Genomic DNA, 13,190 nt, shown 5'->3' on the forward strand with positions numbered 1-13,190 from the left:
AGCAAGGGTTTTATAGTCTGATGGAAACATTAGAGCTTGTAGGAGAAAACCCCACCTTTGTTCAGGTTTCCTTGTATTCTGGAGGCCTGTTCTTGCTGGCAAGGCCGGCTGCAGGGAGACCGTGGGCCCTGTGTATAGTGTCACGCTCCAGCCAGACCGCGGGCTCCATTAAAGATCAGTCTCGCACGCCGTGTGTGTGGCTCTCCTTTCCCGGGTGCGTGGAATGTATTTCAGTATTCTGATCTTGGCCACCACTTGGGAGGACTGACTTTCTTCATAGGATCACAGGCTCTTGGAGCACTAGAACCTGACCAGGTGGGCAGGAGGGCTGGGAATGGGGGAGTTCTCAGGCTCACTCCCTGGGGGGAGAGATCAGGGTGGGAAAAGGGTGCCCTCCAAATGGAGAGCGAGGCAGGGACGTACCAGCGCCTGTGCACTGAAAGGTCACCCTTCTTCTTGTGTTTTGTGTCTAATGAGCATGTTAAATGTCCACCCCAAGGGATTTTCAGTGTTAAAATGTGAGAAGGTCATTGAAAGGCCCAGGCTGGGGTGCACCGTGGCACCCACCTTGGCGCAGACTGCTTTGTTGCCGTCTTACTCATAAAGGGGTGTTTCGTCTGGGCAGGTAGAGGTGGATCATGACCCAAGCCAAAGGCAGATGCTTAACCTACTGAGCGCCCCCCAGTCCTCCCTTTCTTATTTCTGATGTGGCTTAGTTTCTGCTTCCCCTTTGTTACCTTGAGTCCTTAACTACTGAGCCTTGTTGCAACTCTGCCATTCTGACTCCGCCTAGTTCTGCCAGAAGCTGCTTGGGGGAGTAAGGCTAGGTCACTGAGCATAGCTTGGGGGCCTGAAGTGACCTCGCTGGGGTCTTGAAAGCTCTCTTTCTGGGCCCTTCACTGCTGCTCCCAGACTCCTGGCCCCAGAACAATGCCGCGCCTTTGGAACTGGGTGCACGCTGGGAAGCGTGTTTGTGCATTCGGGGGGACGGAGGTACACGTCCGGATGGAGTACACGCAGTGGGGGTTTGCTCACGCTGGGGGAGGGTTGCGCACGTCGCGGCGGGGGCGGTGCACGCTGGGGGTGTGTGCACGTCGCGGCGGGGTGCACGCAGGGGGGGTGTGCACGCTGGGGGAGGGTTGCGCACGTCGCGGCGGGGTGCACGCTGGGGGCGGGTTGTGCATATGGCCGCGGGGTGCACGCAGAGGCGGGTGCACGCTGGGCGGGGGTCGCAGGGATTCGGAGGGTCCGCCCCGGAGCAGAGCGGCCCGCAGGGCTGGGCGGCGCCGACCTCGGAGGCGTCTGGCAGGGGGCGCGCCTGACCGGGAGGCTCGCGCGCGCACTGCGCCGGCGCGGAAGCGCTCCCGGCGGGGGCGGGACTTCCGGCGGCGCGCGGGCCGGGCTCTGGGGCCTGGGCTCGTCCTTCGCACCCGCACGTGTCCGCCGCCGCGATGCTCCCTCTGCTGCGCCGAGTGCCCCGCGCGCTGGGCTCCGCGGCCGCCGTCCTCCGCGCCGCGCCCGCCCCGCCGTCTCGGCCGCTGCTGCAGCCCGCGCCTCGGCCGTGCGTGCGGCCCTTCGGGTCGCTCCGAGTGCGCGCCGGCCTCCTGCGCTCCCGCGGGCCCTGCGGCTGCGGCTGCGGCGCGCTGCACACGCAGGGTGAGGCTCGGGCCGGGGCCGGGGTCGGGGGCTGGGGGTCGGGGGTCGGGGGCCGGGGTCGGGGCTGGGGTCGGGGGCCGGGGGCCGGGGGCCGGGGGCCGGGGCCGGGGTCGGGAGCCGGGGGTCGGGGTCCGGGGTCGGGGCTGGGGTCGGGGGCCGGGGGCCGGGGAGCGGAGTCGGGGCCGGGGTCGGGGGTCGGGGCCGGGGGCCGGGGGCCGGGGGCCGGGGAGCGGAGTCGGGGCCGGGGTCGGGGGTCGGGGCGGAGTCGGGGCCGGGTCGGGGTCGGGAGCCTGCCCAGCCGGTGGACCACGCCGGGCCGCGGCCGCGCGGGTGGCGTTTCCCGCCTTCCCCCTGCAGGTCGGCGCTTCGGGCAGCGCCGCTTCCACGCCCTGGCGGCCGGCTTCGCCCCGCGCCTGCGAAGGGAGCTCGGGGGGGGGGGCGGCGGTCGGTGTCGAGGGCAGGAGGTCATGTCTGTGCGTAACTGGGAGCTTCTGGCTTCGCGGTGGAGCGTGGCGGTGGGACTTCCCTGTCGGAGTCCTTTTCCCAGAACAGGGCTCGTCCTGGCGCCGCGGGCACCCAGCGCGGCCACCGGTCCGCGTCCTGAGGCCTAGCGGGTGTGAGTCGGCCGGTTCCCCCTCACCAGCAGGAGTTACAAGGAACAGCCCCGAGGCCAGATTTCTGGCTGCAGTCACCCCCCCCCCTTCCTTTTTAGGATTTGAACAGGGTCTTCTCTCTCTCTGTCCCTTTCCGGCTTTTACTGTAGGAGATAAAGCTTTTGTGGAGTTCCTGAGTGATGAGATTAAGGAGGAAAGGAAGATCCAGAAGCACAAGTCCCTCCCCAAGATGTCGGGAGGCTGGGAGCTGGAGGTGAACGGGACGGAAGCCAAGCTGGTGCGGAGAGTTGCTGGGGAAAAGTAAGTGCGGGGGGCCTGCGGGCCGCGGGGACCGACTCCCTGAACTTGCGGGGACTGCCCTGCCTTCTCCCAGAACTGCCTTTAGAAGAGCAAGTGCCCGGACACCTGATGGCCAGGTTGGTCATTTGCTATACACAGATGTGCCAGGAGCTGGCTTACTCAGTAAGGCAGGAAAGGATGTCGCTGGAGGTCTCTTGGACTGTAGAGGCCGTCACCCTGGTCAGGCCGTGCCTGAACACAGACACACGGACTCAGACGCTTCCTATTCTTCTAAAGACCTATTAGAGCTCAAGCGGGGGTGGGGGGGGCGGCAGCAGCAAAGGGAGGGGCAGACTCCCCGCTGAGCAGAGACCACCCGCCCCCCCCATGCCTGGCTTGATCTCAGGATCCTGAGATCATGACCTGAGCCGAAGGCAGACGCTCAGTCGCCGGAGCCACCTGGTTGCCCCAGATTCAGAAGTCCGTCCAGCGCCGATCGAAGCAGACTGGCCCCGGGTTTGCAGTGCAGACTCTCGCACGGGGGTGGGCTCTGCTGCGGGAAACCACGTTTATAGCAGGGAACACGCAAGCCGCGGGCCTCCCGTGTGAGCGGATGAGGACACGGCCGTGAGTGTCCCCGGGAGAAAGGTAGGGAACTTCCCACTTTGTTCCACTGCTCATCGTCCACTCTTTGAGTAAACTTCTGTACCTGCTGTAAAGGAGGGTTTTGCTTTTCTCTGCCTCTGGTGTGTGTCAGTCCCCACCCACACACACCGTGACATCCTGAGCCTTCGTCCTGGGGTGAGTCACAGCTGGTTTGGGGTCACCGTGGGTCGTGTTCTGTGACTAGAACTGCACCTGTGCGCCCAGGAGCTTGGCTTGGCCGGCACAAGGGCAGAAGAGACAGTCAGTGTGACTGACCGTGACTGCTAGCATTGCGGGGCGGGACAGTACCTTCCTGGCAAGGCAGTGCGTGGGGATCCTGAGCGAGCCGGTGCCGCACGTCCCCTCCCTGCTGCTGCCCTCCCGGCTCCAGAGCAGGGTTGGGTGGCAGAGGATTCTTGGAGCCGAACTGTCACGAGTTGAGCGTTTCCGGCCTGCTTTGTGGTTATAAAACTTCCCGCCGCTGTTTTTGAAGAATGGATTTGTGGGCACCTGGGGGGCTCAGTCGGTGCAGCATCTGCCTTCGGCTCAGATCATGATCTTGGGGTCCTGGGACGGAGGCCGGCGTCAGGCTGCCAGCTCAGCGGGGGGCCTGCTTCGCCCTCTGCCTGCCTGCCACGTCCCCCGTTTGTGCACTGTCTCTCAAATGGATAAGCTCTTTAATTTAAAAAAAAAAAAAAAAAAAAAAAAAAAAGAGCGGCTCCGTAGGGCAGCATAGTGTCAGGGAGACCCCTCCTCCCCGCGGCCCCTCTGGGTCCTCTGCTGAGGGCAGCTCTTGGGTGCCTCTCTCCCCCTCCCGCCATGGGCAGATTTTCGCAGGGAGGAAAGGTGTTAAAGGAGGCTTCTGTTGGGTCCCACCGCTCTCTGGGCTGCTCCACGCCTGCGGAGGGCCCCTACCCCCGAGATAGGGTGAGCACTGGCTACAGCCACGGGAGCCCCCCCCCCCCCAGGACTGCATTTGGAGAGATGAAGCGGGGCCTGTTGACTTCCAGTCCCTGGCACTGAGCTGGCGGCCCACAGACTCCAAGCTGGGGCTGCAGGGTTTGCCGCTTACGGTTCTGACACATTGTTGTGGTTCGGACACATAGTTTCAGTCGCCCTTGTAACTGCAGCCATGCTCACTGCTAGTTCGCTCAGCTGCAGGGTCCCGCTGGGCCATTCTCTCTCTGCCTTTGCAGGGTCACCGTCACCTTCAACACCAACAACAGCATCCCACCCACGTTTGATGGCGAGGAGGAGCCGTCCCAGGGGCAGAAGGCGGAAGAACAGGAGGTGAGCAGACTGCGCCCGGGGAGGGCCTTGGTCTCCCTCGCTCCTCTGCCGCTGGGGACAGGCAGGGCCACAGCTGCCCTTGGGCCTCGACTCCCCGAGCCACCGTTTCGGGCTTTGGCACCAGAACTGTGGGCCCCGCAGGTGTGGGCTCTGTGTTCGCTTGGTGGGGAGGAGGCGAACCCGCTTGTGCCTTCCCACGATCGGGAGGCTCATCTGGAGTGTTTGCCAGGGAGGAATGTTCTAGGGTGTCAGGCTGGCTGTAACACCAGTCAGGGAACTGGGGCGCCAGAGACATCTGAAAGGCGGACAAGGTGTTTGCTCTGGCCACGGGCACTCCTGCGTGGACCCAGAGGGAGCCTGGTCTGCACACGTTGTGGGGGGCCGTGGGCCTGGTCTAGGGACCAGCCAGCGTGGGGGCCACAGGGTCTCTGGACCTCCTGACTAAGCAGGTACCGGGACCGTCTCTAGGCCGAGCAGAGAGAGGATACCCCTCAGCACTCCTGGCTCTGCCACCCCGACCGTGACCTCCCTGGCGCAGGACGGCTCACCACCACTGGGAGGGCTGCTGGGATTGCTCAGCTTTAGGACAGCCACTTAGCCCAATGTGCTGGCCTGGGTCCTGCCCTGGGACAGAGGAAGAGCCCAAAATGGGCAGCGGGAGTGACGTCTGGGAGGTAGAGGCCAGCTTCGCGGTGCATGGATGGACCAACAGGCCTGGGGGAAAGCAGACCAATTCACGTAGCTGGACCCAGGCTGTGAGACCCCGTAGACGTGTGAGCCTCCGCCCTCCAAAACCGGGTTCAGAGCTCGGGGAGGGACAGCGGGAATAGTGCAGCCCAGTCTCCCCAGCAGGCTGGTACACGGCTTGAGTGCCGTGGAAGGTTGTAGGCTCCTTGTCAAGGGGGAGGATCGTGTAGGGGTTTAGAAGCGGCTAAGGACTGTCCTAACAGTGGTGGTCGTCAGATCCCCGGAACCGTGAGCCCCCGGTTCAGGCGGCGGACTGATGCGCTCTCGCTTTCCCAGCCTGAACTGACGTCCACACCCAATTTCGTGGTGGAAGTCGTCAAGGACGGTGGCAAGAAGGCTCTGGTGTTGGACTGTCACTATCCGGAAGACGAGGTGTGTGGGATGGGGCGTGGGGTGGGAGAGGGAAGGGCGCCGGCTTGTCCGGCAGAGACCAGGGAAGCTGGTGGGGGGGGCAGGGGTGAAACCGGGGGAGTCGGCAGCTGTAAGGGGTCGCTTTGTCCTGGGAAAGCCTTCACTTTCCCCAAACCCTGTCTCCTCTCAGGTTGGGCAAGAGGAGGAGGAGGAGAGTGACATCTTCTCCATCAGGGAGGTGAGCTTTCAGGCCGTCGGCGAGTCAGAGTGGAAGGACACGAATTACACGCTCAACACCGACTCCCTGGACTGGGTGAGTGCGGGCAGGGGTGCGGCGCGGCGGGGCGGCCCGGCGCCTGGCAGGGGAGCAGCCTGGGACCAGGAAGGCCCGTCTGTCCTCACAGGCCTTGTACGACCACCTGATGGATTTCCTGGCCGACCGAGGGGTGGACAACACGTTCGCGGACGAGCTGGTGGAGCTGAGCACGGCCCTGGAGCACCGGGAGTACATCGCCTTCCTCGAGGACCTCCAGGGCTTCGTCAAGACCCAGTAGAGCCGGCGCCGGGCTTCGCCGGGGCGCGAGCCTGCTCGGGAGCCAGACGGATGGGGGCTCGGAGATGGTTTCCTTCCTGCTATCATGGAGAGTGATTCGGATTTAAATGACTTCCGCTGCGGTCTCATTTACCCTTACGTTTATTGCGTCTCTACAACCCTCCTGCTCCGAGATTGTCTAATGTGATGACGGACAATAAAATCGGTCGATTTCCTCCAGTGTCTTTGCTGTTCTTCCCCCTCCAGCCTGCGTCCCAACACCGAGAGCGCAGAGGTTTCAGAGTTTTAGTACAAAATCCGACATAAGTTAAAGGCTGGTATTTACAAGGCCCTGTCCCAGACAGAGTGAGTCGTGTCCCCCAGTAGAGCGAGGAGTGGAGATCGGCGCTAGAGGATCACAGCCCACGTGTCGCAAGCCTGGATTTGGACAGAAAAGAGTCCCGGTCACGCACACCATCTCCGTGCGGTCCAAGTCTCAGCATCAGGGACACCGGGGTGGCATTCAGGTGCCATCATGAGGTGGCCTTGGTGGGGCGTCCGCACGCGGGACCCCACCCTGCAGTCCCAGGACGGCAGCGCGTGCGCCAGGAGCTCGAAGCAGGTCCCAGACACAGACTCCAAACAGCCTCCCCAGAGGATACCGGCGGCTTTTCACGGCCTCGTGGGAGGTGAGGCTCCGTCACCCGAACCTGGGACGGAGGGGCGTGCCTGCTGCAGGCAGAACCCGAGCCCGCCGCCCACGCGTGCCAGCACACCTTCCTGGGTCTCCCCTCACAGTTGGGGCACGTCGGAGCACAGAACGGTCTCCCTCAATCCCCACCACCACGCAGAGGAGGCCACCCGCCCGCACGGCTGACACCCCAGCTCTGGCGCACTCTGTCCTGTGAGCACACCTCACCCGGCCGCGTCCTCACGGTACCCTGCACCTGCTCCTCCACGTGGCCCTGCACATCCAGGCTGAACACGAGTCCTCTGAAGTGAAACCAGAGGCCTAGTGACCTCAGACGCTGACGGACGCCTCTGCCCCTCCCTCACTCCCGTCTCATCTTTGCTGTGACTCCCTGTCGTCCCCCCCAGCGCTACCAATCCTGCTGCTCGGAGCTGCAGGGCCCAGGCTGTCGGGGGAGGGGACCCTGGGACTGGGCTAGGGTCCGTGAGGATCCTTTGCCCCCAGACCTGTGCATTTCCACTGCCTCTACTCCGCCACTTGAACCCCCATCTGCAGGCACATGAGGGGCCTGTCTCTGGGCCGGGGGATGGGAGGGCACACCTGTGTGTGATCTTGCCATCCAGGATAAGCGCAAGAGCGGGTCCCTGTGATAGTGCTACGGGGACACAGCCTCAGGCCCGGGGAGAGCAGGAGTCAGGCCTCCAGGACGTGGTGCCCAGCAGGGGTCACTACACGTGTGCAAATCATCCCGGAGCCAAAGGTCTTTCGGACCCAGAGCCGCCGGAGCGAGAGCGTGTGGGCCGGAGACCCTGCGTATTCGAGGCTCCAGGGCGTGTCCGGAGCAAAGGGAGCGGCCGCCTGTTCCTAAACTCCACCTGCCGTACTCCCTGCCCCCCACCCAGAGGCCGGCAGGGCCCCACCACTGAGGGCCCCGCTGAGCAGGGAGCGGCAGGGGTCCCCAGCACCCGCTCCGGTCAGAGTCTGCCTGCTGTCCCCAGTAGCCGGGTCCACATCCACCTCATGATGACAGCACGGGGCCCGCAGCACGCAGGCAATCCCACTGCTTCCTGCCCCAGTGTCCAGCCGTCTGGTAGCTGCAGGCCCTCCCTTCCTCGGCAACCTGCCGCCATCCTGTTTCCTTCCGGCAGGCCCGCACCAGCACGGCCTCTCTGGGTGTCCTGAGCACGGAACCATCGGCCGGGTCTGAGTGCACCACTGCCCGTCAGCTGGGCCTCCCCCTCTGTCCCTGCCCTTGGGGTGACCATGGACCTCCTAGTGTAACTGACACGTGTTACCTCCGCTCTCCCATGCAAGTAAATTCCTCAGAGACTAAACTGTGCTCGTAAACATCTCCCCACCTCAAGAAAACGCGGTAGCATAAAAAGAGAAAGAAGAGTAACATCTACCCGCTTGTACGATTTCTGCTGGGGTGGGAACAATGCCAACCGTGGCCGGTTCTGCCACGGGGTCCCACGGGAGGCTTACCACGCAGCTCATGAGAAGACTGGGCTTTTCTTCCGTCCCGTCTGTGACCGAGAACTCAGGCGTGTGCGGACAGTGTGCACCGTGCTCATTCACACTGTCCTCTAAGCAGGCTCGAAGCTTTTGCTCCGTCAACCCTGGAGACTAGTAAAGAAGCCAGTTAAGCTGCAGCCTGACCCACTCACCTCCGAGCCGACAGCCTTAAAATCCCGACTCCTCAAGCCGCGCACTGGGATGGCTCTGCGCAGCCTCCAACGCACTCACGCTCCCGGCTGCGCTAAACTCCGTGACCGCAGCACCCCTCTGGGTGACTGCCGCCCCCCCACTCCTGCATGAGCAGCACCAGGAGGGCGTGGGGCTGCCGCCTCCCCGGTCCCTCTGCCCCCCGCGGCTGCCGTGTCCTTCCCAGGAGCCAGCACCGTGGGGGCCCAGGCCCGTGGCGCTGTGTTAAGCATGCCGTCGTATGCGTTCCGGAACCCGGCAAAGAGAATGAAGACGATGCTTTCTTTTCCTTTTCTTCAAAAGTAAGGAATGGAATATTTAGCAAACGCTCAAAAAGAGGACTTGTTTAAAGAACAGAAAAAGCTGCTGAGACACGTCAGTGACGGAAGGACAAACTCGAGTCCGCACTCCCCTCCGCGGCGTGCTCTACAGAAGCGGAACCGGGAGGGCAGACCTGCCCCTCGGGGCCAGACGGCACGACTCGGCAGACGGCACGACTCGGCTCGGCTCCCGTCGGCAGAGCCCCGCCCGGGGCCTGGCCAGTGCAGGTGTGTCCGAAGCGGACCGCGAGACGCCCGCTGTCCGCATTCCCCGCTGCAAACTTTCGGCCCCACTGCGCCCAGGAAGAGGGTGCCTTCGTGCTTCAGGACCACTGAGGCCTATGCTCGAGTCTAGTTGAGTCTTCCTACGTGGGAACTTCACACAAAGGCAGATACAAGTGTTTCCAGTTCTCCCTGTAAAGGTCTTGAGCACAAGGCGCTCACCAGCGGGGACCAACTGGCTGGGACGGCCACGTGCGTGCCCATCCCCGGGCCAGCTCCATGGGCCCTGTGGGCTCTGTGGCCGCTTCCCAGACATCTGCGTGAGCTGGCCAGGGTGCCGGGAGCAAACGTGCTCCCTCAGCTCCGGCGCCAGCAAAGGGCCTCCAGCAAGCAGACACACGTGGGAAGGAGGGACACGGGATGTGCGCGTGGAACACTCACGTGCGAGGAGAGGGACAGGCCACACGGACACGTGACCACGCCGCCTGACACTCTCAGGTGGGACCTGGAAGCAGAGCTGGCGTCACAGCGCGCCGGGGCCAGCAGCGCGGGACCCCCAGACCCTTCCAGACAGCCGGCCTGTGAGGGGACGTGCCGTCCACCCGTAATGCTAAAAGGGGTCTGGAATCTCTTACCTCATGCACACGGGACAGATGAGGGGGTTTGCCTCCCACTCGGCCAGCATGACGCCGAGACAGCGCTCGTCGAACTGCAGGCTCTTCTCGTACTCGCTGAGGAGGCGCCGTTCTGCGGGGCAAAGGGCAGCTGCAGAGCCCTTCCCGCCTCCCGCCCCAGGCCTGTCCCGCAGCCCAGCCTCACCCACACCAGACAGGGAGCCCGGCAGGGAGCACACAACCACGCCGAGGACGCAGCAGGAAGGAGAGGCAGCTGCGCCAGAGACAGGGCCCTGCGCTGCAGGTCTACGCGGTATCTAAACGGCTGTGCCAGCCAACCCCAGCCCGCAGGCCACACCAGCCATCGGTCTTCTAAATCACGTCCCGCTGGAACACAGCCGCGGCCATGAGGCCTGTGTCCATTTTCACGGCACAGCAGGAGAAGGCGATCACATGATCGCCTGAGAGATCAGGCCCAGGCACAAAAGACTCATTCTGGAGAAGAGCCAAGATTTCAGGATAAAAGCAGGGATTCCTGACACGCGCCTGGAGCTGGGCATAGAGGAGGGGAGCAGTCAGAAAGGCGTTCTGCTTTGAAACGTGCTCAGTGCCAGGCTAGCTAGAGGCAGGTGGAGGGACCTGCCCGAGGTCACCTTGGTCAGCCAACTCCTGCTGGATCTCCTCGAGCACAGCCAGGTCCAGCAGCTCCTCCAACTGCAAGAGAAAGCGAAGTCCCCTCAGCCAGCAAGTCCCGGCGACGCGGGCTTGGGAGGCTGGTGTGAAGAGCTCCGATGCCACAGAGAAGCCCCGCCCGGTCCTTCCGTAGCAGGTGCCGCCGCTGCAGCCCTGGCATCCCACTGAAAAGCCACCAACAAGTTATTAAAACACCCAGTAACAAGATAAAGGCCCCACCTTTGGGGGAGATGCTAGAGGGCAGCAGCTAAATACTTGTTCTGCCAAAGCTCCGGGGCGGCTGGGGCCTTCCTAAGCCCGCCCGCCTCACTTCGGGCCTCTGCGAAGCAGGCACAGGCCTGAAGGGCTCTTGTGAGCACGAAGCAGGACTGTGTAGCCAGCAGTCTGGCCTGTGCCAGGACACACAGTGGGGCTCCCAATAACGCATCGTGACTACAGACGGCCCTGATGCTTTTGGAACAGCCGCCCGAGGTTTTCTCACATCGACCTCACGGTGTGGACCGCACTCTCTTCTTCATCGGGTCAGGCTGGGACTCCGTGAAAGCAGAGCTCGGAGGCACAGGACAGGTAAGGACTAAGTGCAAAACCAGGGTTGGAATTCCAGAACCAGGGATGTCCAAGCCAGGGCTCCTCCTCGCACACAGTTAACAGTTTCCGATCCACACCCAGCCCGCGACCCTGGCGGAGGCGAGAGTCAGAATGCTCCTGGACGCTCTCTTGCACAGAGAAATTGCTAGCACAGGTCTGCTAACTCAGAATTTTCAGCGGGGGAGCCCAGACGTCTTTGTTTTTAGTTTTGTAAGATGCAGTGACACAGAATGTTGGGAGAACGTTGGTGTTTAGAAATCACGGATCTAGAAAAGTCTAACCTAAAAGAAGAGCCTCAGTTCCGAGCAGCTAGAATCCTGACTGGGGGCTGGAGGGTGGAGGGTGATGGGACCACAGGTCCTGGGGACACAGGGTAGGCCCTCTTGGTGCTGTAGCACCCTCCCTGGAAGCACATGTCCCACTCTGACCTGGGTCAAGGCCTCTGGACAGCTGTCCCCAGCCCGCAGAGCATTCCACTCTTCTTCCATCACCTCCTGCACCAGAAGGGGGTTCTGAGCTCTCCTTGGCATGTTGCCTCCGGCCTGGCGGTATCTGTTCAGGAGCCTGTCCCGGCTGTTTCTCATTCTCTCCAGGCATCCCTTGGAAGGAGAAACAGGGAGCGGATCCGGTAAAAACCAAACAAAACCAAACAAACAAACTTAGGGTGTCTGGGTGGTTCAGTCAGTTAAACGTCAGCCTTTGGTTCGGGTCATGATCCTGGGGTTCTGGGATCGAGTCCTGCATTGGGCTCCCTGCTCAGTGGGGCGTCTGTTTCTCCCTCTCCTTCTGCCCTTCCCTCCCCTCCAGACACATGCACTCTCTCTGAAACTCTAAAGAAGTTATTTATTTTCTTAAACTAAGTGTTACATCAACTGAAACTTAGAAACACAAAATTCCAACCATGACCCTAATTATTACTTTTGCATTCTTTCTGCGCAATCCTTATTCGCAGGCAAGGGAAGTCATCCCGGCTTATATACTCCATTCAGCACGTTCGGATTTTACTTTATTTTAGAGCGAGAGCGCGAAAGAGAGTGTGAGCTGGGCGAGGAGCAGAGGGCGAGGCTGAGGGAAGACCCTCGAGCAGAGGCCGAGCCGCGCACGAGCCCGATGCGGGCCGGATCCCAGCACCCGGAGATCGTGACCTAAGCCTAACCAAGAGGAGTCGGAGTCGGCTCCCCGCGCCCCCCGGGTGGGACCCTCCGCGGCAGGGTCCTTCGTGGTCGGGTAGGAACGGCTCGGCCTCCGCTGCGCTCCGGCGGGACCTTCCCGCACGAGGTGTTCAGCCGGGGGCGACCCTCCCTCGCGGGCATGCGGCAGCGCCCGAGACCCTCCAGCCGCGCGGCAGAGCCCCGGGAGCCGCGACACGCCCCGCGACGCAGGGCCCCGGCTTCGGCGGCGGCTCCCGGGAACGCGCTGCCGCGGGCACAGGTCCGGGGCGACGCGGGGCCGCCGAGACTCCGCAGCCCCGGCCGGGCCGGCGAGTCCGCAGCAGACGGCCGCGCCCGCGGGAGGACAGCGGCCCCCCGACCCCGACGCCCGCAGGGTGGGGCGCGCGGCGGCCGGGCCGGCTCCCGCCTCCCCGCACGCAGGGCCCGGGAACTCCCGCAGCGCCCGGCCCGCTCCGCCCCGTCCCGCCCCGGGGCCGCCGCCGCCCGGCGCCCCGCACCTGCCTCGCACGGCGTGGGGGACGAGGGGAGGGACGGCGGCCCCGCCGAGGCCTCCCAAGCCCCGCGCGCACCTGCCGGAAAGCCTCCTTCCACGGCGGCGCGCCCAGCGCTTTGTACCGCGAACGGCGCCCCGAGCCCGGCGCCTCCGCCATCTCCCGTCCGCGGGCGCCGCCGCCGGGAAGCGCCGCCGCCGGGAAGCCCCGCCCCCGCGCGCGCGCAGAACCCTGGGAGCTGTAGTTCCCGGGCGCTCCGCGCGCCCGCCCGCGGGGCCTTCTGGGAGGTGCCGACCCGCCCGGCCACCCCCGAGGAGGCGGGGCCGCAGCGGCATCTGTGAGGTCAACCCCACCTGGAGTGAGGGAAGTGGGTCTTGAGGGAAGGCTTCGGACGTCTAGGCTTAGCCAGACGGTGGTGTCCACGCAGCGGCCAGACGCCGTTCTCAGGCTGTCCCCGGGGGCTGGCCTTCCTTCAGCGATGGCCCCGCCTGACGGCTGGGCCCCCCTTCGCCCCGCCCCCGAGACCCGCGTGCCCGGGCTGCGCGCTCGCTGATTGGCCGGAGAGCTGCCGGCCGGCCCTC

The 13,190-nt window shown here is 63.9% G+C and overlaps 2 protein-coding genes across 5 annotated transcripts; one reads left to right on the forward strand and one right to left on the reverse strand.

The window, feature by feature from the left end:
• Window positions 1–1,121: 1,121 nt before the first annotated feature.
• On the forward strand, window positions 1,122–6,354 carry C1QBP (complement C1q binding protein). The gene is made up of 6 exons (XM_080827004.1): window positions 1,122–1,656; window positions 2,420–2,570; window positions 4,391–4,484; window positions 5,508–5,603; window positions 5,773–5,895; window positions 5,987–6,354. The coding sequence occupies exons 1-6, from the start codon at window positions 1,452–1,454 to the stop codon at window positions 6,134–6,136; spliced, it is 819 nt and encodes a 272-aa protein (XP_080683130.1). The 5' UTR covers window positions 1,122–1,451; the 3' UTR covers window positions 6,137–6,354.
• Window positions 6,241–12,826, reverse strand: RPAIN (RPA interacting protein). 4 transcript variants are annotated; one of them, XM_080827006.1, is made up of 8 exons: window positions 12,688–12,826; window positions 11,375–11,545; window positions 10,319–10,379; window positions 9,687–9,798; window positions 9,493–9,556; window positions 8,291–8,431; window positions 6,691–6,824; window positions 6,259–6,552 (listed from the first exon to the last, which is right to left on the reverse strand). In XM_080827006.1, the coding sequence occupies exons 1-8, from the start codon at window positions 12,766–12,768 to the stop codon at window positions 6,531–6,533; spliced, it is 786 nt and encodes a 261-aa protein (XP_080683132.1). In that variant the 5' UTR covers window positions 12,769–12,826; the 3' UTR covers window positions 6,259–6,530. The 4 variants fall into 4 exon arrangements, 3 of the variants coding, with proteins under 3 accessions (XP_080683133.1, XP_080683134.1, XP_080683132.1); XM_080827007.1 differs by lacking the exon at window positions 6,691–6,824 and having other exon boundaries at window positions 6,241–6,552; XM_080827008.1 differs by lacking the exons at window positions 6,691–6,824; window positions 11,375–11,545 and having other exon boundaries at window positions 6,255–6,552; window positions 12,688–12,802.
• Between the last annotated feature and the right edge of the window lie 364 nt (window positions 12,827–13,190).

The sequence above is a fragment of the Martes martes genome (genome assembly GCF_963455335.1).
Source record: "Martes martes genome assembly, chromosome: 16".
Classification (NCBI taxonomy): domain Eukaryota; kingdom Metazoa; phylum Chordata; class Mammalia; order Carnivora; family Mustelidae; genus Martes; species Martes martes.